The following is a 25,432-nucleotide window of genomic DNA, read 5'->3' as shown; positions in this document are numbered from 1 at the left end:
CGCTTCACGCTTCACGCCCTGGAGTTGAAAACTCCAGGGAGACAGCTAGACCTCCTCACGAGGTTGAGGGGCTCTCAGTTCCTTTCGTCCTCCCGCCTAGTGGGGGAGTCAAGACTCAGCGGGCCGTGAGCCGGGATGGAGGAGCGGACAGGCGTCCCTCTCTATGGTGTTACTCCCCAGACCCCTCCTCCCTATCACCCGGCGTGCCTCTATGGTTCTTCCTGTCATTAGTCGGGAGGGGGCGCTGTGCGCAGGCGCGAGGTGACGCCGCGGCAGGGCCGGAAGGAGCGCAGCGGCGGCCTCGGCTGCGGCCACGAAGCTGTCGTGGTGCTCCTGCGGACTAGAAGCTGCGGCGACAGAAGCCGCCGAGCCTGCCTCGAGAGCCGGCGAGTTGAGTGGTGAGTAAGTGTCGGCCGCGGGGCGCGCCAGCTATTCGGGAGGCTCTGTGAGGCTAGTGGCGTCTCCGCCCGGCGCCTCCATTGAGCCCGGGGGTGAGGGTGGGGGCGGGGGCTCGTTTGTGAGGGGCGGCGGGGGGCGCTGGCCGGGCTCAGCCGCGGCCCCGACGCGAGCGAACCCGGCGCCGCGCGGGGCGCCGCCTAGCGCCGAGCGTCTGGAGCAGCGGGGCTAGCGGCCGAGAGGGAGCGATAGAGGCGCCGGCGGCCGGCGGACCCTCCTCCGCTCCCGCCACTTCGGGAAGTTTCGCGGGCCGGTAAATCCGAAAGACCGAGTTTCCTCGGCGGCGCCTCACGGGAGGCAGTGGCCGTGGAGCCGAACGCGGCCGGGGGCGCGCGGGGGGGCAACATGCCGTGACTTTGATCTCCGACGCCCTGGCCCGGGCGAGGGGTGGCGGGGGGCTGACGGGCCGCGGTCCCAAACCCTCCCGACTCGGCTCTGGAGGGGCGTCTTCCCGAAAAAGCGGCCACTGCTGCCCAGCCCTCGTGAGGCCTCCCCGAGTGTGTCAGAACCCTGGGCAGCGCGGGGAACGCGAACCCGACAAATGTGCCCGGAGCGCCGAGCGGCGAACGAGGCCGATCTTCCCGCGTGAGATGTGGCCCGAATACCGTGTGGGACGATTGTCGAAAACTTCGGGCCGCTTCAGTCCCGTGACCAAGTTCACTGAGTGCCTGCAAGGTCCCGGTGATGTCCGCTGGGCAGGGTTCCGACATCAGCGAGCCGAGGGCTCTGTAAAGAACTCGGATGTGTCGTGATAAGCGTCTGGGTAGGGTTGTCTCAGGCTTTTTTATTTTTATTTATTTGTTTTGTTTTGGCTGCGCAGGGGCTTTCTTTAGTCGCGGCGGGGGGGGGCTACTCTTTGTTGCGGTACGCGGGCTTCTCATTGCGGTGGCTTCTCTTGTTGCGGAGCATGGGCTCCAGGTGCGCGGGCTCAGTAGTTGTGGCTCGCAGGCTCCAGAGCACAGGCTCAGTAGTTGTGGTGCACGGGCTTAGTTGCTCCGCAGCACGTGGGATCTTCCCGGACCAGGGCTCGAACCCGTGTCCCCTGCATTGGCAGGTGGATTCTTAACCACTGCGCCACCAGGGAAGTCCCTGTCCTAGACTTTTTGATGCAAAGAGAAGATGACTTACCCTGCTGAGAGAGGGCTGGGCAGACTTTAGTATGCTGGTCTACTGGAAGACCTTTAAGAAATGGCCTTGCTTCGTTGGTGTTTTGTAGAAGTAATTTATTGCGGCTGGGGGTAGGGAGTGGTTGAATTTAAGGAAATATTTGGAGAGCCTGGGGCCAGATTTTGGACCTCCCCGTAAACTTAAATAGAGGCTTTAGATTTTTCTTCTGAAGACAGGCAGTAGCTAATAAAAGAGAAGTCTCGCAGCCTCTTTGGAGAAGTCTAATAAAGGAAGTTGAGATGTGAGTCTGGGAGACTGAAAGTTTATGAAACAGGATAGATGAGAGAGCCTGTGTTTACTAATTCTGATAGCTCCTGTTTAATGAGGGTTCACTAAATTTTAGGCTATAGTTAAGATCTTTACAGACATCTGTCTTTAGCCAGATACCGTTCTAAGGATTTTCCATATATTAACTCTTTGACGCCTCAGTGCTGTGGGTTTTGTCATTATTCTTATTTTAAAGAGGAAGAAAGGGAGATGCTGAAAAATAGCTTACCTGGTTGCAAAGCTTGTAAGGGTCAGAGCTGGTACTTGAACCCAGTTTGGCTCCAGAGTTCATGCTCCTAATTATCCTGCTATACCTGTGAACTTGTTTGTTCAAGAAGTTCTTCTGGAATATTTACTTTTGCCAGGCTGTGTCCTATGTCCTGAGGCTGTGGCCTCTCCCATTGCGGAGCACAGGCCCACGGGCCCAGCCACTCCGCAGCATGTGGGATCCTCCTGGACCGGGGCACGAACCCACGTTCCCTGCGTCAGCAGGCGGACTCCCAACCGCTGTGCCACCAGGGAGGCCCAGGAATGAACGTTTTTTAGCAGAGGAGATAGATATTAATCATAGCTTCCTAAATTGTAGATTATCATTGTGGTGAGTATTTTGAAGGAGTGAGAGGTGTGTGAACAAACACTGGGGTTAGTCCAGAAAGGTTTTTCTCTGAGGAGGTGACATTTAAGATGAGGAACTGAAGGATGAATACAGTTAATTTGGTCAAAGAGAGGCAGTGAAGAAGAGTAACCCAGCCAGAGAGAAGAGCCTGAAGTGGAAGGCAGAAGCATGGAATGTTCAAGGACCTGAGCCTTGGTGCCTGCAGATTGGTGAATAGGGGAAGAGGTATGAGGTGGGGCTAGTCAGCAAGGGCCATATGAGGCAGTGTTTCACAGGCCATGGTAAGGATTTTGGTTCTACCATGATGAGATCTGTGGGGTTTTTTTAAAAAACAAAAACTTAATGCTATATGAAAATTTATCATAGGGTGTAACCTGTAGACAGTATTGGGATAGAAGGGACGGGATATCACGAGTTCACAGAGGATTCAACTGTAATAATATAATTGAAAACATTGATTTCTCCCCTTCCCCTTTGTGGATGAGTATATGCTTGCCTATCCATCCCAGTTTCTTTTTCTTTTCTTTTTTTTTTAACATCTTTATTAGAGTGTAATTGCTTTACAATGTTGTATTAGTTTCTGCTGTATAACAAAGTGAATCAGCTATATGTATACATATATCCCCATATCTCCTCCCTCTTGCGTCTCCCTCCCACCCTCCCTGTCCCACCCCCTAGGTGGTCACAAAGTGCTGAGCTGATCTCCCCATGCGATGCAGCTGCTTCCCACTAGCTAGCTGTTTTATGTTTGGTAGTGTATATATGTCCATGACACTCTCTCACTTTGTCCCAGCTTACCCTTCCCCCTCCCCGTGTCCTCAAGTCCATTCTCTATGTCTGTGTCTTTATTCCTGTCCTGTCACTAGGTTCATCAGAACCTTTTTTTTTTTTTGAGATTCCATATATATGTGTTAGCATATGGTATTTGTTCTTCTCTTTTTGACTTACTTCACTCTGTATGACAGACTCTAGATCCATCCACCTCACTACAAATAACTCAGTTTCGTTTCTTTTTATGGCTAAGTAATATTCCATTGTATATATGTGCCACATCTCCTTTATCCATTTATCTGTCGATGGGCACTTAGGTTGTTTCTACATCCCAGTTTCTTTTTTTCTTTTTTTTTTTTTTTTTGCGGTATGCAGGCCTCTCACTGTTGTGGACTGTCCCATTGCGGAGCACAGGCTCCGGATGCGCAGGCTCAGCGGCCATGGCTCACGGGCCCAGCCGCTCCGCGGCATGTGGGATCTTCCCAGACCGGGGCACGAACCCGTGTGCCCTGCATCGGCAGGCGGACTCTCAACCACTGCGCCACCAGGGAAGCCCTCCACATCCCAGTTTCTGAACCAATTTTCAGTTGACAGTTGATGAAAAATCTCAATGTTATATATTGAACTCTGTAGCTTCCCCACCGAAATTTTTGAATAATTTTTGGTTTAAAACCTTTTGTATTGTAGAAAGATACTGATAACAGGATTTTTAGAGCTCTTTTAAACTGCTTAAACTCCAGACTAATTGTTTGCATATTATCTGTAATTATGGATGCTATTTTACTGTAGTTTTTTCATTTTGTTTATGTATTGAAATTAATATGCATTGCATTTTCTTATTCTGAACTCATCAGCTTCCTTGTTCTTTCTTAATATTATCACCATCCTCCAGTCACCTGATCTCAACATCGAGGTCAACTTTGACTCCTTGTTTCCTCGTGCCCTTCATGGCCAATTACATACAAAAATCCCATTGAATCTAACCTCTGTGGTCAGTATCTTGTATCTTTTCCTCCCTCTGCTTACTGTTACCTTTAGTTCAGACTTCACTGGCTCTTGCTTCCCGGGTTTCCTGCCACTAGATTACACACTGCAGCTAGGTTGATTTTCCTAAAGCACAGCTCTCTGCATTGCTTCCCATTGATTAGAAAATAAACTTAGAGCTCTGCTTCACTTACCTGTTAGCAAACCACCTCCAAGCCTGGTGACTTAGTATAACGGTTTTATTTGTTGGCAGTTTTTTGAATGAAGAAATTGGGAAGGACTCACCTGAGCCTTTTTCCCCCCCACACACATGCTGTCAGCCAAGGTGGCTGGGACTGGAGGATATACTTCCAAAATGGCTTCTTTATTCATACGCCTTGTCTGAGACTGCTGGAAGACTGGGTTCAGCTGCCCTTTCCCTCTTCATGTAGTGTCAGGGCTTTCCATGTGGTCTCTCCATCAGGGTAGTCAGACTTCTTACATGGTGACTATGGGTTTCAAGAGCCCTAGATGGAAGTGCTGTTCTCTTAAAACTAAGCCTGGAACTGGCAGAGCATTAAGTTTAGCTTAAATATTGCTGTCTCCACTAAGCCTACTCTGACTGCCTGCCCTCTTTCAACTGGAATAGTCTCTGTATTGCACTAATGGGTTTATACTTTGTAGTATACTTAATTGTGTGCATATTTTCTCTCACTGATGGAAGTTCTTTGAAGCAAGATCCATGTTGGATTTTCTTTGTGTTCCCCATGATGCATAACACAAATTCTTTATACCAGGTGGTGAGCCTGCAATAAACATTTGCCAAACTCTTGTAATGTATTTTAATTTTAAATGTTAATGTAAATAATACCAATTTAGTATATAAAAATATAAGGAAGCAAATGTAAACCTATTACTTAGAAATAACCGTTATTAACTTTTCTGTGTTAATTTAATATCGATTACATATTAGTACAGGATTACAAAGAATGGCTACCTAAATGTTAAGATGAGAAACTAGTATTTGAGTTAAAAGCAATAATCATTTATAGACACTTAAAAAAATATGCTAGGAAGAGGTTTTGTGGGTGCTGATATGACATGGGCATGTCAGCTTCTCTCAGCCTGTGCCTGGCTCTTCTTTGCCCACCTTTCCCTAGAACATTCAAAGAGTTAACCCACTAAATTTGAAACATCCTTTATTACCCCAAAATCAGTGTTGCAGAAGTGATGGGCATATTTTTGGAGATTACTCTGGAAAACAGGAACACCACAAAACCCCAGGACCATACAGTGTTATATTAGGAGCATCTGGAAGGAAAAGTGGAGAAGTGACATGAATAGAAGAATTGAGAAGAAAATGATTTGTTAGAGACAGACCCAAGGACCCTGGTCCCAAGGAAGCAAAGATGCAGTTTTGGAAATCATAAAATTGTGTGAGAGAACCATGGGTGATTCCCATCTTTTCCCGACTTCCTTTGTTCTCCAAATTTTCTATAATGGTGTAATACTTTATAACTGAAGAAAATCATGATAAACTGATTGTTGTCCTGTAAGCCATGTTACTTGACTCTGATTGTATATGGCTATGATGAAGAGCTCAGTCTCTGGCAGAAGAGTATGTTTTTGGAGCCACTCATTCATTCAGCAACTGTGAGACTCTGGAAGTACAGCTATGAATAAGACGTAGTCAAGGGCATATGGAGAAAACAAAATGCGAACTTCTCATCATGTGTTGATTCATTCATACAACGAAGTGAAGGGGATAAAAAAAAAGATCATTAGGACAGTTGTGGGCGGTGGAAGAGAAGATAGAAGAATTGTCATCCAATTTTCTTAAATTCTTACAATATTACTACATAAGATTCTCCACCAAGTAATGAAGTGATGAAATATATCCTAATTTTAAGTTCTAATTTGGAGGCATTAATTGGTATATTTGACTATAGAGTATAATCATAAATGTGTAAATGATTATTTGTATAATTAAAAGCAAGAGGTGACAACTGAAATATTCTTTTTTGGGTGGCATTTCCTATTTCTGAACTCCACTTTGGTGTCTGATCAATAAGCGAAAAGACATACATAGCTTCTTGCTACTTCCAAAGGGAAAACGAAGTTTCTCATAGAAGGAAATAAAAGTTTTACTGTGAATAGTTGTAATACTAGTGAAAAGTAGCTTGGAAGAGGAGAATAAAGTTCTATCTCCACCCCTCTCCCCCCGTTTGGTTGTATTATCAACATAGTAGTAGTAGTAGTAAACACTGTGCATCTGCTGTTTCCATTTCACAGGTAATAATGTCATAATGTGACACTTGCTATTTGCTAGTCATTATGCTAAACACTTTATATATGTTTAACTCAATTAATTTTAAAACAACTGTATTGTCATTTTACAAATAAAGGAATTAGGCCCAAGAGATTAAGCAGTTTATGCATAGTCACTGATTCACTAATTGGTGAAACCATGGTTCATACTTAGGCCATCTGCTCTGAGCCCAGATGAGAGGACTGAATGTCAGGGAGTTAAATGACCTTTACAGAGAAGCTAGTCAGGAGTAGAAATTTCATCATCAGACTTCTTTTCTCACTGCAGCTTGGGGCCACTGTACTTGCCATTCATGAGGAATCTTGCTTTTAAAGCATCACTAGTAATCTGCTTAACTACAAGCTTGACAGTCTAACTAAATTAGGTATAAAATAAATCACATTTTCCTTTGATTTCCAGTGTAAAATTGAAGGAACCTAGTTATGGTAAAAGAAGAAATAAGCTGGGTTATTGGAATTAAGTGTTCAAAATGCATTTTTAAATTTAATTAATTAAATTTTGGTTGCATTCATTGGGTCTTCGTTGCTACGCGTGGGCTTTCTCTAGTTGTGGAGAGAAGGGGCTTCTCTTGTTGCAGAGCACAGGCTCTAGGCGCCCAGGCTTCAGTAGTCGGGGCATGTGGGCTCAGTAGTTGTGGCTCGCGGCCTCTAGAGCACAGGCTCAGTAGTTGTGGTGCACGGGCTTGGTTGCTCCACGGCATGTGGGATCTTCCCGGACCAGGGCTTGAACCCGTGTCCCCTGCATTGGCAGGTGGGTTCTTAACCACTGCACCACCAGGGAAGTCCCAAAATGCTTTTTAAAAATTGTATTTAATGGGACTTCCCTGGTGGTCCAGTGGCTAAGTCTCCGTGCTCCCATGGCAGGGGGCCCAGGTTCGATCCCTGGTCAGGGAACTAGATCCTGCCTGCCGCAACTAAGACCCGGCACAGCCAATTAAATAAATAAATATTTTTTTAAAAAATTGTATTTGAAAGAAAAGTACTTGAATAGGTGCAGTTGAAATTTGATACCAGAGCTTTTTCCAGTGAGATACTTAAACTTATGCTTGGGTTTATAATTTTTAAACATTGAGATACCTATGTTCAGTTATAGATACCAGAAAGTTCTGTTGTAATACTTAAACATAGTCTTGATATAAAATTTTATAGTATCTTAAGTTGGGAAAATGATGACATTATTTGACTATCTATAGACATCATATAATAAGCCAGGGTCTGGGGCCCACCTCCTCTGAAGTACATGATTTCTCCCAGGAAGGCAAAGAAAATTGAGATTTTCTTAGAGAGGAAGAAAAACCTTGAGTGGGTAGGTTACAGATAGGATCTTGGAACTAAAAAGCCACTGTAGCAGTTATAATTGTCCCCCATTGGTTCTTACTTACTGATTTTCATTCTTGTGATGTCCGTCAGAGTAAAGCAAGAAAATGGTTCAAAAATCAAACTACAGAAAGAAATAAAAGCAATAATTCTCTTGACCCCCAAATACTGTTTCACAGAGGCAACCGCTCTCTTTTTCCCTTAGGGTGACTTTTTTCCCTCTAAGTTTTCCATTGTTAAATACAACACACACACAAAGAAATTTCACCCCAAACAGCTAAGTTTAGGCCTATGCCTAAACTTTATCCAAATGGAGGCATTCAGTATATTTTCTTTTATGTCTGAATTCCTTCACTCAACCATTATGTTTTAAGATCCATTCATTTTGTGTGTGACTACAATGGCTTGATTCTTGATGCTGTGTATGTTTCAATTGTATGAGCATACCTCAGTGTATTTGTCCATTCCATCATTGATATGAGTCCTTTTCAGTGTTTGGCTGTTAGGAATAGTGCTGCTGTGAACATTCTTGTGCATAGACTTGGTGCGTATAAGTGTACATTTCTGTAGTACAGATTTTACAGTGGATTGTTGAGTCTTCCAGGATTTATATTTTCCACTATAATTGATAAAGTATCAAGGATTCTTTTTTTTGTGTGTGTGTGGTATGTGGGCCTCCCACTGCCGCGGCCTCCCCCGTCACAGAGCACAGGCTCTGGACGCACAGGCCCAGCGGCCACGGCTCACGGGCCCATCCGCTCCGCGGCACGCGGGACCCTCCCGGACCGGGGCACAAACCCGCGCCCCCCACATTGGCAGGCGGACTCCCAACCACTGTGCCACCAGGGAAGCCCTCAAGGATTCTTTTTTGCACAGTTGTGGTACCAGTTTTCTCTCCTACCAATAGTACATGAAAGTCCCCATTGCTCCAAATCCTCAGCAACACTTGGTCATCAATTTTCAGGCTTCTAGCAATCCTTATGGGTATGCAATATCTCATGGGAGTTTTTTGCCCTTTACAAATAAAACAATATATAAAACATGTATGGCTTAATGAATTATTATAAGGTGTTTGTATGTACTACTTAGGTCAAGAAGTAGATCATCCCCAAGCCTCCTCTATGCATGCTGTCCTGAGCATAATTCATTCCTTCCCCCTGAAATTAACCATTAGTCTGATCATTTTCTTGTATTTATGGTTTTTTCACCTGAGTGCATCCCTATATCTTTTAAATCTAGGGTTTCTCTTCCATTCCTTTCATTTTTCCTTATAATTTATCTGTTGTTGAACCTGAATCATTTGACCTGTTAGTTTCCCAGCACCTAGATAGGTGTTTGTCAGGCTTAAAAAAAAAAAATCATTCCTCCCTGTAGAGCCATTTTAGACATTTTTTCCTGATTCTCCCCCATTAAATACTAAGGAGTAAGATTTTGTTGGGTGGGATTGAATTTGGGAGGATGACAAACCATTGTAATATATAAGATATTTTTACCCCCTTGCAAAATTGCCCCCATTGAGAATACCTGATCTAGATGGCATACTTAATGGTGTAATTCAAAAATTTTGTTTTTCAGATAGCTTCTATTCCAAAAATTAGGCTGTGTACAGATCTGATTGTTTCTGTCAAGACAGTAGATAGTGTTCTTTCCTCAGAAGGCAGTTATGTCTTATTGTCTCTATGATGTTAGAGTCAATGATATTCAATGTCTAGGTCCAGTAATTTTTTATTTTTTTTTTCCCACTTGGGGGATCTTAGTTCCCTGACCAGGGATTGAACCTGGGCCACCAGAATGAAAGTGCCAACTCCTAACCACTGGAACGCCAGGGAATTCCAAGGCCCAGTAAATTACTGAGGATTGCAAAATGGTGATATTTTCATTGAATTTTTAAATTAATACTACAGTAATTTTATAAAGAAATGATTTCCTCATCTACTGTTTGGTTATCCAGTGATATAGTTTATATAGAAAAGGCAAGAAAATGCCTGATTCTTTGCCTTTGTTTTACTAGGTTTAAAGATAATGTATTGGTTGACTATCATCTTCTGAAAATGACTTTAAAAAAATTATGAACACTTTCATTTATACATTTTTCTAAGATGTTTGTACCATATCAATTATTATCTTTACTGAAGTTCAAAATGTTCCATCTTTGGCCAGTGGAAGCCTCTTCAGGAATTTATTCTGACAGGATTCAGTCTTTGATAAGTAGTCTTTGATAGCTTCCTTGATATGGGATATGACAAGATGTTCCATGTTCATTTTGTATGATTCCTGCCCCAGACTTGGAATTAGTAATTTGTCCCAAAAGCCTTCATCTCTTTCGATGAGAAATAGTATTTCAAATAATCTGGGCACCATGGATGTTCATTGCTACAAGCAGGTCTTGTTTGAAAACTTTTTTTTTTTTGGATGGAAGTAAAATATTTTACGAGTTTATACTAATATTTATAATTGAAATTTAGGACTACAGTGGTTTTACTTAACTTACTTTATTGCTTCTATATTATAATTCCTTTTTACCACACTAAGAATCTTGATTCTCAAGGACACAGGGATTGATAGAATTAGAATATGCAACTTTGTTTTAACACAGCCAAAAGTGTCAAAATGAAAGTCTCAGAATGTCACCACTAGCATGATTACTGTAAACAACTTTAAAATCTTTCATATGCTTCCCTTCCCCATAATTTTTATAATTGTACTGTATCATTCAATCTTAGTTATAATTTAATCTTAGTACTGTAAGTAATTATGTATTTCATGTTTACCACTAGTCTTTGTGTCAGTGTCTCTCTAGTCATTTTGGTTGCCTGAAGCTTGCTTTTCTGTTGTTTCCTCAGGAAAATCTTGTAGGAAGTTCTTGTACATTGTTAAGTTTGTGCACTTTTTTCTTAAAATTAGTTTTGCTGGATATAAAATCTATGGCTCACGTTTTTTTCTAAAGTATCTTAATCTGTTTACGAGTGTCTTAAAGCATCACTGTAAAAATCTGTTAATAATCTTAATTTTTTCTGTTATAATTCTCAAGCCCAGATGCTAAAGGATTTTTTTCTTTCTTTAAAGTCCAGTAATTTTACTAGAATGTGTCTTGATGGTTGTCATTCTGGGTTGCTTTCCTTAGGTATGTACTGTGCTCTTTTGAAATGTTGCTTTAATATTTTTACTTTAGGAAAGTTTTTTTTTTTCAGTTACAGTTTTTTGTGTTTTCTTCCCTTTCAGTTTATTCAAGAGCTCCTTTATCTCCTTTTTTCTATTTAAAATTTTCCTTTCACCTTTCAGTTCTCCTAAAGCAGTATGTGTTGTGTTTATTAACACTTGTGTTTCTTCTAATTCACTTTGCATTCCTAAAACACTTTATTTAATTTCTGTTTCTTTCCTGAGATATGTCACTTCATTTCTGAGTTTTTCTAGTTCTGATTTATGTTGTTATTTTATGTCTTATATTATTTTCTTAGTGACCCTTAGGTTGTTACATCTTTCTGGCATGTTATTGTTTATAGGGATGTTTTGCTTCTTGTTTTTCTTACACCTTTATATGAGATTTGACATCAGTTCTTTTCTTTGTTAATTTTTAGTGAAATTAGCTTTTTTGGATTTTTAAAAAAAATTTTATTGGAGTATAGTTGATTTACAATGTTGTGTTAGTTTCAGGTGTACAGCATAGTGATTCAGTTATACATATACATATATCCACTCTTTTAGACTCTTTTCCCGTATAGGCCATTATAGAGTATTGAGTAGAGTTCCCTGTGCTATACAGTAGGTCTTCATTAGTTACCTATTTTATATGTAGTAGTGTGTATATGTCAATCCCTGTCTTCCAATTTATCCCTCCTCACCCCCCTTGCACCCTGGTAACCATAGGTCTGTTTTCTACATCTGCAGTTCTGTTTCTGCTTTGTAGATAAGTTCATTTGTACCCTTTTTTAGATTCCACATATAAGCAATATCATATGGTATTTGTCTTTCTCTGTCTGACAGTAGGACAGTCTCTGGGTCCATCCATGTTGCTGCAAATGGCATTATTTTGTTCTTTTTTATGGCTGAGTAATAGTCCCTTGTATGTATGTATCACGTCTTCTTTATCCATTCCTCTGTTAATGGATGCTTTCTTGGACTTTTAGAAGGAGATGTAGTTTAGGATAACTTTTTCTAACTTCACAGAGCTCCTCTTCATACAATGTTCAAAATATGGCAGCTTGCTTTTTGAGACTTCTTGATTCTGTTTTCTATTTTTATCTGGACCTAACTTCTCTTTCCTTTGTCTCTATCTTACTCAGTTTAACTGTTCCCAGCATTTTCTTCTCATAGGGCTGTGTCCTGTCAGGAAGCCCTGGTTGATGAGTTTCAAAACTTCATGGATCCTAGACTGCTATATCTTTTTCAGATCTTACAGGGTCAGGGCCTCCTTGCACTTACACACAATTGAATTGAGCAAAACCGCTTCGTAGTATTAGCTCCTTTTTCAGATTGGCCTGTGTGCTTTCCAGTGAATTCCTGTCGCTTATTTGGGGTTATATATTGATACTGTTCTCAGGTTTGAATGGTACCCTGTGCTTTCTGAGGCACCAATGATGCTTCAGAAATTGTGTGGCTCTTGGTGGTTTGTCCTCATGTGCTTGCAGTTTGGAGTCTGTGGAGACTCCTTTGTTTTGTCTTGTTTTTGTGTAAACTGGAATTTTTGTAACCAGGGAATTTTTTTCTGTTTTTATTTGAAAATTTGGGTAGGTTTAAAAGCTATGGTGCCACCATTACTGCCATCTTCCCAGAATTTATTTATTTGTTTATTTATATTTGGCTGCTTTGGGTCTTCACTGCTGCGCTCGGGCTTTCTCTAGTTGCAGCGAGTGGGAGCTACTCTTCATTGTGCGCAGGCTTCTCATTGCGGTGGCTTCTCTTGTTGCGGAGCACGGGCTCTAGGCGCACGGGCTTCAGTAGTTGTGGCTCACAGGCTCTAGAGTGCAGGCTCATTAGTTGTGGTGAATGAGACTAGTTGCTCCGTGGCATGTGGCATCCTCCCGGACCAGGGCTTGAACCCGTGTCTTTCGCACTGGCAGGCAGATTCCTAACCACTGCATCACCAGGGAAGCCCCCATTTTTCAAGTTGTCTGATTCTTCTTTTCCTTTTTTTTTTCTATTTTCAGTTAACATGTAGGAGTTCTTTATATTTTCTGGATAGGAACCTTTGTTATATGTATTGCAAATTTCTTTTCCCAGTGGCTTGCCTTTTCACTCTTAATAATTTCTTTGGTGAACAGAAGTATTTTATCTTAATGTACAATATTTCAGTCTTTTCTTTGGTGGACAGCCCTTTTTATTTCCTGTTTAAGATATATTTTCCAGCTCCGATTTGTGCAGGTATTTTCTTATGTTATCTTCCAGAAACTTTATTATTTTACCTTACCATTTAAATCAAAAGTTCACCTGAAATTGTTTTCATCTAAGGCATGAAGAAGAGGTCTAGTTCTTTGATCTTTCCTATGCTCCCAAAATATAGTTTTCCAGTACAGTGTCACATAGTTTTAAAAATCATGTTTATCCACTGCTCTGCAGTGCTGCTTTTGTCATAAATCAGTCGTCCATATGTGAATGAATCTGTTTGTGGACTCTGTTCCATTGGTCTATTTTTCTCTTCTTTTGCCAATACCACATTGTCTTAATTATTGTAGCTTTATAATAATAAGACTAAATATCCAGTAGTATAAATTCTCCATGTTTTGTTTTTGTTTATGAATGCTTTACTTATTCTTGGTTCTTTACATTTTCCTGTAAGTTTTAGAATCATCTAGTACATATCCATTTTTTAAATCTAAGGCTGTCTTAAACTTGTAGACCAATTTGGGGAGAATTGACATCTTTACAAACTTGAGTCTTCCAACCCACAAATGTGGTATGTCTCTCCATTTATCTACTCTTTAATTTCTCTCAGTGATGTTTTACAGTTTTCTGTGTAGAGGTCTTACACATTTTTCATGTGTTCATCCCTGTTATTTGATTGTTTTTGATGCTACTCTTTTAAAATGTCTTTTTGTCTAATTGTTTCATACTAGTTCATTTTTTGTATGTTGGCCTTGTATCTAGAGATTTTGTTTTTCATTCATTCACTTATTCCAGTGGTATCTCTGTGTACAGTTACACATACAGATATACATAATTTTGTTCTCTTATAATATTCTAGTATCTTTGTTTTCTCTTTCATGTAATCTATCTGGAATTGATGTTGATGGGTGGTATAAGGAATGTATCAAGGCTCATTTTCTTCCCATATAGATATCCACGTGGCCCAGCAATGTTTATTGAAAAGGCCATTCTTCCCACTGCATTTCACTAACACCTTTGTTTTTATGTGGGTGACCAGGTGTATGTGGCTGTGTTTCTGAGCCCTCTGTTCTATTTTTCTATCTTTGCATCAGTACCACAATCTTATCTGCAAATAATGCCACTTTTATTTCTTCCTTTCAACCTGATATTTTATTTTTTATTGCCTGACTCTGCTTGCTACAACCTCCAATACAGTGTTGACCAAAAAATGGTAAAAACTCAGTTTCAGAGAGAAAGCTTTTCAGTGTTTCACTCTTCCGTGTGAGGATTGCTCTAGTGTTTTTGAAACGGCTTTAATTAGATGAAGGAAATTCACTTCCAGTACCAATTTGCTGAGAGATTTTAGTCATGAATAGGTGTTAATTTTGAACACTTTTTTTTTTCAACTGCAGTGACTATGTAGTTTTCTTTTACTCTAGTAATGAACGTTGCATTGCTTTGGTTAGGATTTTTCATTTGTGTTCATGAGAGATTCTAGTCTTTCTAGTAATGTTCTCATCACCGTTCAGTTATCAAAATTGTGCTAGCCTCGTAAAATGATTTCAGAAATAATGTTTGCTCTTTTTCTGTTCTCTTGAGTTTTTGTAATACTAGTTACATTTCTTCTTCAAATGTTTAGGAAACTTTACTGGGCTTGCTGTATACTTTGTGGGAAGGTTATTAATTACTTATTCAGTTTCTTTATTTGATAGAGATCTGTTGAAATTTAATTTTTTTGTTCAATTGTGGTAAATTGTGTCTCAAGGAGTTTATTTCAGTTAAAATTTCAAATTAAGTGGTATAAAGTTATTTATGGTATTTTTTTATATTGTGGAATCTGTAGTGATGTCTTCTTTAACATTCCAGATGGTGGTAATTTGTGTTTTTTCCCTTTTTTTCTTAATCATTCTTAATAAAGGTTTATCAATCTTATTTAATCTTTTTAGATTTTTTTGTATGTTATTTATCTTTTTAGAGAAACCTTTTTGCTTTGATTTTTCTCAGTTTTATATTTATAATCTGTTTCAGTTTCTGCTCTTATAAGTTTTTTCTGTGTACTTTTTCTGGGTTTAATTTACTGCCCTTTTTCTAACTTCTTGAGATCAAAGCTTAAATCAATGATTTTTGGGTTGTTTTTTCTTCTCTAAAGTATGCATTTGGACCTGTAAATTATCCTCTCAGCACTGCTTTAATTCCATCCCACAAATTTTGATGTGTTTTGTTTTCATTACCTTTCAGTTCAGTCAAAATAGTTTCTAATTTTCAATGTAATTTTTTTAACCCATGGGTTGTTTAGGTTACTTAATTTCTAATACGTAGTAATTTCCAATTTTTCTTTTACTGACTGTTGTCATACAACACATGCTGTATGATTTCAAACCCAGCACATTTGTTGAGGCTAGCTTTATGGCTCAGCATGTAGTCTGTTCTGTAAATGTTCCTGGTGCTTCTGAAAAGAATGTGTATTCTGCAGTAGTTAGGTGGAGTGATCTATAAATGTCAGTAAAGTCAGCTGTTTGATAGTGCTGTTCAAGTCTTCTGTCCAGCTGTAGGTGTGGATTTGTCTTATTTCTTTAAGGTCTGTCAATTTAAGCCATATATATTTTGAAACTGTGTTATTAAGTTCATACAGGTTTAACGTTATATCTTCTGTGAGTTGACCTTATCTGGATGAAATCTCCCTACTTGTTTGTAATAATACTTGTAATATCCATTTTGTCAGATACTAGTGCACTCATGCAGTTTTTTATGGGTTTTGTAAAGAGCAGGGGGATAAAGTAGTTAAAAAGAGAATTTCAACAGAGAACTAGAATTTATTTTTAAAAATCAGATGGACTTTTTATTGACATATAGTTGCTGTACAATATTATATAAATTATAGGTGTACAAATACAGTGATTTACAATTTTAAACGGTTATATTCTATTTATAGTTATTATAAAATATTGACTATATTCCCCGTGTTGTACAATCAGTATATCCTTGTAGCTTATTTTATACCTAATATTTTGTACCTTTATTTCCCCCTACCCCTATATTATTGCCCCTTCCCCCTTTCCTCTCTCCACTGGTAACCACTGCTTTGTTCTCTGTATGTGTGAGTCTCCTACTTTTTTGTTACATTCAATAGTTTGATGTATTTTTTAGATTCCACATATAAGTAATACTTTACAGTATTTGTCTTTCTCTGTCTTATTTCACTTAGCATAATGCCCTCCAAGTCCATTCGTGTTGCTGCAAATGGCAAAACTTTGTTCTTTTTTTTATGGCTGAGTAGTATTTCACTGCATAAATATACCACATCTTTTTTATCCATTCATCTTTTGATGGACACTTAAGTTGCTTCAGTATCTTGGCAATTGTAAATAATGCTGCGATGAACATTGGGGTGCAGGTATCTTTTCGAATTAGTGTTTTTGTTTTTTTCAGATAAATACCCAAGAGTGGAATTCCTAGGTCATATGGTAGTTCTATTTTTAGTTTTTTGAGAAACCTCCATGTTGTTTTCCATAGTGGTTGCTCCAGTTTATATTCCCACCAACAGTGTACGAGGGTTCCCTTTTCTCCCCATCCTCTCCAATATTTGTTATTTGTGTTCTTTTTAATGATGGCCATTCTGACAGATGTGTGTTGATATCTCTTTGTGGTTTTGATTTGTATTTCCCTGATGATTTGCGATGTTGAACATCTTTTCATGTGCCTGTTGGCCATCTGCATTTCCTCAGATGGACATTTTATAATTAAGAACTACAGTATCTGAAATTAAGGACTTATTAGATGAGTTGTTAACGTTTGATGTTTGCTTTCTATCCTTTTACTTTAAATATTTCAGTTTTCTTGTACTTACACTGTTTATCTTGTAAAACACACTTAGTTGGGTTTCATTTATCCATTCTGATAATCTGTTTTTTAATTGTAGTAGTCTGTTTATGTAATATAATTTCTGATACAGTTGAATTTTTTAAAGTTGTACAGCATAATGACTTGACTTACGTACACTGAAATGATTACCACGATAAGTTTAGTTAACATCCATCCATATAGATACCAAAAGAAAAAAGTTTTTTCTCCCTATGATGAGAACTTTTAGGGTTTACCTTCTTAGCAACTTTCAGATGCACCAGACAACAGTGTTAACCTTAGTCCCCATGCTGTACATTACATCCCCAGTACTTGTTTATCTTATACCTGGAAGTTTTACCTTTTGATCACCTTCATCCAATTCTCCCACCTCTTGTAAACACAAATCTGATCTCTTTTTCTGTGAGTCTTTTTTTATAGTTTTGTTTTTTTTGTTTGCTTGTTTGTTTTTAGATTCCACATGTAAGTGAGATCATACAGAATTTGTTTTTCTCTATCTGACTTATTTCACCTAGTATAATGCTCTCAGGGTCCATCCATGTTGTCTCAGATGTCAGGGTTTTCTTCTTTTTTGTAGTTGAATAGTATTCCATTTTCTTTACCCATTCATCTGTCAGTGGACACTTAGGTTGCTTCCATGTCTTGGCTATTATAAATAGTGCTGTAGTGAACATGGCAGTGCAGATATCTTCAAAGTATCGAGATATTTCGTTTCCTTCAGATATATACCCAGAAGTGGAATTGCTGGATCATGCGGTAGTTCTATTTTAAAATTTTTGAGGAACCTCCATACTGCTTTCCTTAGTGGCTGTTCCCACTTATAATCCCACCAACAGTGTACAAAGGTTCCCCTTTTTCCATATCCTGCTAGCATTGTTATCGTTCATAACAATGAGTTTTTGAATGAATGATACCCATTCTGACAGGCAGAGGTGATTTTGATTTGCATTTCCCTGATGTTTAGTGCTGTTGAGCACCTTTTAACATACCTGTTGGCCATTTGAATATCTTATTTGGGAAAATGTCTATTTAGGTCCTTTGCCCATTTTTAAAAATTGGATTATTTTGGGTTTTTTGCCATTGATCTCTGTGAGTTCTTTATATATTCTGGATTTTAGCACCTTATTAGGGGTTATGATTTGCAGATATTTTCACCCATTCCATAGGTTGCGGTAATTGAGTTTTTAATTTACTTTTTGAAAAATGTTTTTTAGTTCCTTTTTTTGTTTATTTTATTTTAACTTTTCCGGTTTAATTTTACTTTTTTAAAATATACGTTCCATCTGTTCTTTGATCCTTTGCTGATCTTTTGTATGTTCTTTTGTATGTTCTTTTGCAGTAATGGTTTGTTTGGGGTTTTTTTTGTGGTACGCGGGCCTCTTACTGCTGTGGCCTCTCCTGTTGCGGAGCACAGGCTCCGGAGGCGCAGGCTCAGCGGCCATGGTTCACGGGCCCAGCTGCTCTGTGGCATGTGGGATCTTCCCAGACCGGGGCACGAACCCGTGTCCCCTGCATCGGCAGGCGGACTCTCAACCACTGCACCACCAGGGAAAGCCCCAGTAATGTTTTTTTTAATTTCTATTTTTCCTCTTCTGTTAGCTTTTTTAATTATTTATTCATTTATTTATTTTATATAAGTTGCTATGGATAACACGTTTTTATTTTATTTTTTTGACTGCATGGGGTCTTCATTGCTGTGCATGGGCTTTCTCTAGTTGCAGCGAGCAGGGGCTACTCTTTGTTGCAGTGCGCGTGCTTCTCATTGTGGTGGCTTCTCTTGTTGAGAAGCACAGGCTCTAGGTGTGTGGGTTTCGGTGGTTGCAGCACGCGGGCTCAGTAGCTGTGGCTCGTGGGCTCTAGAACACAGGCTCAGTAGTTGTGGTGCACGGGCTTAGTTGCTCCACGGCATGTGGGATCCTCCCAGACCAGGGCTCGAACCCATGTCCCCTGCGTTGGCAGGCGGATTCTTAATAACTACTGCGCCACCAGGGAAGTCCCGTTCTGTTAGCTTTTTAGTTATTCATTTTTCATTTATTTATTTATTATTATTTTGTTGTTGTTGTGCTGGGTCTTGGTTGCAGCAGGTGGGCTCCTTAGTTGCAGCTCGCCGGCTCCTTAGTTGCCGCTTGCCTGCTCTTTAGTTGCGGCACATGGGCTCCTTAGTTGTGGCACACAAACTGAGTCACAGCATGCATGTGGGATCTCGTTCCCTGGCCAGGGATCAAACCTGGGCCCCCTGCATTGGGAGTGCGGAGTCTTAACCAGTGTGCCACCAGGGATGTCCCCTTATTTTTCTTTTTCTTTTTTTTTTTTAAATTTATTTTATTTACTTATTTATTGGCTGCGTTGGATCTTCATTGCTGCACATGGGTTTTCTCTAGTTGTGGCAAGCAGGGGGCTACTCTTTGTTGTGGGACATGGGCTTCTCATCGCAGTGGCTTCTCTTGTTGTGGAGCACGGCCTCTAGGCACGCGGGCTTCAGTAGTTGTGGCACGCGGGCCCTAGAGTGTAGGCTCAGTTGTTGTGGCGCACGGGCTTAGTTGCTCCACGGCATGTGGGATCTTCCCAGACCAGGACTTGAAGCTGTGTCCCCTGCATTGGCAGGCAGATTCTTTAACCACTGTGCCACCAGGGAAGCCCCTATTTTTCTTTTTAGTGGTGTTTTCACGATAAGCTTAGAATGCTACCTTGACCAGGTATGTGGGAAGAGTTTTGATATTCCCTCATTCTTAATGTTCTTTTTTTTTTTTTTTTTCAGACTCTTTGGAACAGGTAGTCACCATGTTCAGATATTAGCAAGCACATAGCTGTATGTCTGCATTGGAAAATGGCAGAGGGAAACAACAATGAAGAGGTAATTCACTTGAACAACTTCCACTGCCACCGGGGACGAGGTAAGTGTTCTCACTTTCTCTCTTTCATCATTGCTTTTTCCCTTAGTGTTACAGTTATATCGTCTTCGAAATGAATCTGTTCTGCACCATGTAAAACCCAGAGACGTTTCATTTTTATATCTCAGGACATCAGGTTTAAATGGACTCATCAGACTAGAATTTTGTGTTAAATGGTGATTCTTGCTGGCATGAATGAAGTTTAAGAACCTTCTATCACAAGTAGATTAGATCTTAAGAGGTAGGAGTATAGGAACTGTGGTAGTTCTCAGTTTTTGAAGGAACAGTGACTGCAGAGGAGTGCACCTCCAGGCCTGTGCATTCTGAAAGTACTGAATCTGCTGCTAAAGCACTTCTGGTCCCTCAGACAATACTTAATTTAGTTTTTGCCAGAAGATTCTGGTTTAGCCTTACAAGGAATTTTAGGACGTGTATTCTTTGACTTTACAGTTTAAAATTAGGGGAAATTCATTCATTCATAAAGGGAAGGGAGCCTACATTTCTCTAAGATTCCTAAATGCATATGAAATTTCCTATCAGATCGTAATTCACAGTTACATCTAGACTAAAAGGAAAAACGTTATGCTGATGAGTAGGAAAAGATCATAAGTATAAATTCCATGGAAAGAGTTTTACCATTTTTTGTGTGTTTTCCCGTTGATAATATTTTGTGCTTATGAAGACTTTTTTTTTTCAGCAGAAGGTAAATTATATATATAGGGCTTTCAGATAATTTAAAATTGAGCAAATTTTTTATGCAGATAAATTGAGAAAAACAAGTTTGTTTAAGCTATGCAAATTATGAAAACAAAAGAAATACTGAATTTTTTAGGATTTTATTAATGTGTATTCTAACTTGGTAGTGATTATAACCATAATTTATTGTGATTTAGGAAGTTTTAAATCCTAGTTGTAATTTGTATGTATGATCATTTCCAAATTTTCTGAACATGTATATCAAATAAATGTTGTGATTGTTTTTTTAACTGAGTCTTAAATATACTTCGACAAAGTCTCTTTAAGAACAACTAATTTATTCTGGGAAATTATTGGCTTTAGAGGTATATTTTTCTGTTGGACACGTTTTGTGTATTTTGCACCCGTTGTGAAGAATTTTGTCATGAGGAACTATACACATTTTAAGTGTATAGTTCAGTGAGTTTTGAAAAATGAATATACCCATATAACCACCACCTCATCATGATGTAGAACATATCCAGAAAGATTCCTATATGCCCCTTTGCAGGTAGTCCTCACCCCACTCCTGAACTAAGGAAACCACTGATTTGCTTTTTGTCACTATACAGGTTCATATAAATAGAATCATACAGTGTTTACTTTTTGTCCTGAATTCTTCTGCACAGCATAATTTTTTTGATTCATCCATGTTGTTGCATGTATCAGTAATTCAATCCCTTTTAATTGCTGAATAGTATTCACCTAAAATTTTATATTCAGTGAAGATAGCCTTAAAAATTAAGATAAAATAAAGAAAGGTTAAAAGTACAAGAATAAAAAAAAAGATATATTATGCAAACAGTAGCCCTCAAGACAGAGCTGTTAAGTCTATATGTTATTATATAAAGTAGACAATCCAGCCAGAAGTGTTAACACAGATAAAGAGTTCTGGGAAAGATAGAGTCTGGGAACATAGAACAATTCTAATCTCTATAGAGTAGTAATATGGTATCAAAATATACAAAGAAAACATTGACAGAACTAAAAGGAGAGTTGGACAAATCTACAATCAAAATGGGAGATTTTTAACATGTTTCTTTCAATAACTGAGAGAGATCAAGCACACAGAAACATTTGTATAAATATGGAACACTGGAAGAACACGATCAACAAACTGGACATAATAAACATATATGGGACTGCCACTGTACTCGGGACAGACCCGGGCGGCTGAAACCCTGTCTGCCCTCCAGGCCACGCACCAGGTGTTGCTGTCTCTAAGCTGAACCTGGTCACCTTCTTTGAGCAAAGAGCCCTGGAATGTGAAGAAAAGGAGACAACAGTCATACACCCAGATTGTGAGTACAGAGAGATCTTCAAGATGGCAGAGGAGTGAGACGTGGAGATCATCTTCCTCCCCACATACATCAAAACTACATCTACATGTGGAACAACTCCTACAGAACACCTACTGAATGCTGGCAGAAGACCTCAGACTTCCCAAAAGGCAAGAAACTCCCCACGTACATGGGTAGGACAAAAGAAAAAACAGACAAAAGGATAGGGACGTGACCTGCACCACTGGGAGGGAGCTGTGAAGGAGGAAAAGTTTCCACACACTAGGAAGCCCCTTCACTGGCAGAGACGGGGTGTGTGTGGGAGGGCGGGGGGTGGAAGCTTCAGAGCCACAGAGGAGAGCACTGCAACAGGGGTGCAGAGGGCAAAGTGGAGAGATTCCCACACAGAGGATTGGTGCCGACCAGCACTCACCAGCCTGAGAGGCTTGTCTGCTCACCCGCTGCAGCGGGCGGGGGCTGGGAGCTGAGGCTCGGGCTTCGGAGGTCAGATCCCAGGGAGAGGACTGGGGTTGGCTGCATGAACACAGCCTGAAGGGGGCTAGTGTGCCACAGCTAGCCGGGAGGGAGTCCGGGAAAAAGTCTGGACCTGCCTAAGAGGCGAGAGACCATTGTTTCAGGGTGCGCAAGGAGGGGGATGCAGATCACCACCTAAACGAGCTCCAGAGACAGGTGCAAGCCGTGGCTATCAGTACAGACCCCAGAGACGGGCATGAGACACTAAGCCAGCCGCGACAGACACCAAGAAGCCTGTGTACAAGCACAGGTCACTGTCCACACCTCCCCTCCCGGGAGCCTGTGCAGCTCGCCACTGCCAGGGTCCCATGATCCAGGGACAGCTTCCCCGGGAGAACACACGGCGCACCTCAGGCTGTTGCTACGTCACACCAGCCTCTGCCACCACAGGCTCGCCCCGCATTCTGTACCCCTCCCTCCCCCTGGCCTGAGTGAGCCAGAGCCCCCTAATCAGCTGCTACTTTAACCCCGTCCTGTCTGAGCGAAGGAACAGATGCCCTCAGCTGACCTACACGCAGAGGTGGGCCCAAATCCAAAGCTGAACCCCAGGAGCTGTGCAAACAAAGAAGAGAAAGGGAAATCTCTCCCAGCAGCCTCAGGAGCAGCGGATTATATCGCCACACTCAACTTGATGCACCCTGCATCTGTGGAATGCCTGAATAGACAACCTCATTCCAAAATTGAGGCAGTGGACTTTGGCAGCAACGGTATATATATTTTATTCCTTTTTCTCTTTTTGTGAGTTTGTATGTGTATGCTTCTTTGTGTGATTTTGTCTGTATAGCTTTGCTTTTACCATTTGTCCTAGGGTTCTGTCTGTCCGGTTTTTTTTTAATTACTTTAAAATTTTTTTATTTTTAATATTATTTATTTATTTTAATAACAATTTTATTTTATTAATTTCTTTGTTTCTTTCTTTTTTTCTCCCTTTTCTTCTGAGCCATGTGGCCCACAGGGTCTTGGTGCTCTGGCTGGGTGTCAGGCCTGTGTCTCTGAGGTGGGAGAGCCAAGTTCAGGACATTGGTCCACCAGAGACCTCCTGGCTCCATGTAATATTAAACAGCAAAAGCTCTTCCAGAGATCTCCATCTCAATGCCAAGACCCAGCTCCACTCAACGACCAGCAGGCTACAGTGCTGGACACCCTATGCCAAACAACTAGCAAGACAGTAACACAACCCCACCCATTAACAGAGAGGCTGCCTAAAATCATAATAAGGTCACAGACGCCCCAAAACACACCATCGGATGCGGTCCTGCCCATCAGAAAGACAAGATCTAGCCTCTTCCTCCAGAACACAGGCACCAGTCCCCTCCACCAGGATGCCTACACAACCCACTGAACCAACCTTAGCCACTGGGGGCAGACACCAAAAACGATGGGAACTACAAACCTGCAGCCTGCGAAAAGGAGACCCCAAACACAGTAAGTTAAGCAAAATGAGATGAGAGAGAAACACACAGCAGATGAAGGAGCAAGGTAAAAACCCACTAGACCAAACAAATGAAGAGGAAATAGTCTACCTGAAAAAGAATTCAGAGTAATGAGAGTAAAGATGATCCAAAATCTTGGAAATAGAATGGAGAAAATACAAGAAACATTTAACAAGAACCTAGAAGAACTAAAGAGCAAACAAACAATGATGAACAACACAATAAGTGAAATTAAAAATTCTCTAGAAGGAATCAGTAGCAAAATAACTGAGGCAGAAGAACAGGTAAGTGACCTGGAGGATAAAATAGTGGAAATAACTACTGCAGAGCAGAATAAAGAAAAAAGAATGAAAAAAATTGAGGACAGTCTCAGAGACCTCTGGGACAACATTAAACACACCAGCATTTGAATTACAGGGGTCCCAGAAGAAGAAGAGAAAAAGAAAGGGACTGAGAAAATATTTGTAGAGATTATAGTTGAAAACTTCCCTAATATGGGAAAGGAAAGAGTTAATCACATCCAGGAAGCACAGAGAGTCCCGTACAGGATAAATCCAAGGAGAAACAACGCCAAGACACATATTAATCAAACTATCAAAAATTAAATACAAAGTATTAAAAGCAGCAAGGGAAAAACAACAAATAACATACAAGGGAGTCTCCATAAGGTTAACAGCTGATCTTTCAGCAGAAACTCTGCAAACCATAAGGGAGTGGCAGGACATATTTAAAGTGATGAAAGGGAAAAACCTACAACCAAGATTACTCAGCAAGGATCTCATTCAGATTTGATGGAGAAATTAAAACCTTCACAGACAAGCAAAAGCTAAGAGAATTCAGCACCACCAAACCAGCTATACAATAAATGCTAAAGGAACTTCTCTAGGAAGGAAACACAAGAGAAAGAAAAGACCTACAGTAACAAACCCAGAACAATCAAGGAAATGGTAATAAGAACATACATATCGATAATTACCTTAAATGTAAATGGATTAAATGCTCCAACCAAAAGACATAGACTGGCTGAATGGATACAAAAACAAGACCCATATATATGCTGTCTACAAGAGACCCACTTCAGACCTAGGGACACATACAGACTGAAAGTGAGGGGATGGAAATGGAAATCAAAAGAAAGCTGGAGTAACAGTTCTCATATCAGACAAAATAGACTTTAAACTAAAGACTATTACAAGAGACAAAGAAGGACACTACATAATGTTCAAGGGATCAATCCAAGAAGGAAGATATAACAATTGTAAATATTTATGCACCCAGCATAGGAGCACCTCAGTACATAAGGCAAATGCTAACAGCCATAAAAGGGGAAATCGACAGTAACACAATCATAGTAGGGGACTTTAACACCCCACTTTCACCAGTGGTCAGATCATCCAAAATGAAAGTAAATAAGGAAACACAAGCTTTAAATCACACATTAAACAAGATGGACTTAATTGATATTTATAGGACATTCCATCCAAAAACAACAGAATACACTTTCTTCTC

At 40.3% G+C, this 25,432-nt stretch overlaps 1 protein-coding gene across 8 annotated transcripts in view; it reads left to right on the top strand.

Annotated features, from left to right (window-relative positions):
* Positions 1–271: 271 nt before the first annotated feature.
* RNF216 (ring finger protein 216) overlaps positions 272–25,432 on the top strand; it is a 171,770-nt gene continuing 146,609 nt past the window's right edge. For 7 of the 8 annotated variants that reach the window (XM_027125701.1, XM_027125703.1, XM_027125699.1 and 4 more), the window contains exons 1-2: positions 272–398; positions 19,809–19,944. In XM_027125701.1, coding sequence (XP_026981502.1) covers positions 19,878–19,944 — 67 coding nt within the window. In that variant the 5' untranslated portion in view covers positions 272–398; positions 19,809–19,877. Of the gene's footprint in view, positions 403–19,808; positions 19,945–25,432 lie in introns of all 8 variants that reach the window. The other variant, XM_027125700.1, reaches the window with a different exon arrangement.

Source organism: Aethalodelphis obliquidens, unplaced genomic scaffold (assembly GCF_003676395.1).
Source record: "Aethalodelphis obliquidens isolate GAN/ISIS:26980383/991018 unplaced genomic scaffold, ASM367639v1 scaffold30, whole genome shotgun sequence".
NCBI lineage: Eukaryota > Metazoa > Chordata > Mammalia > Artiodactyla > Delphinidae > Aethalodelphis > Aethalodelphis obliquidens.
Note: the sequence above shows the minus strand (reverse complement) of the source record. Positions and strands in the feature narration are given on the sequence as shown.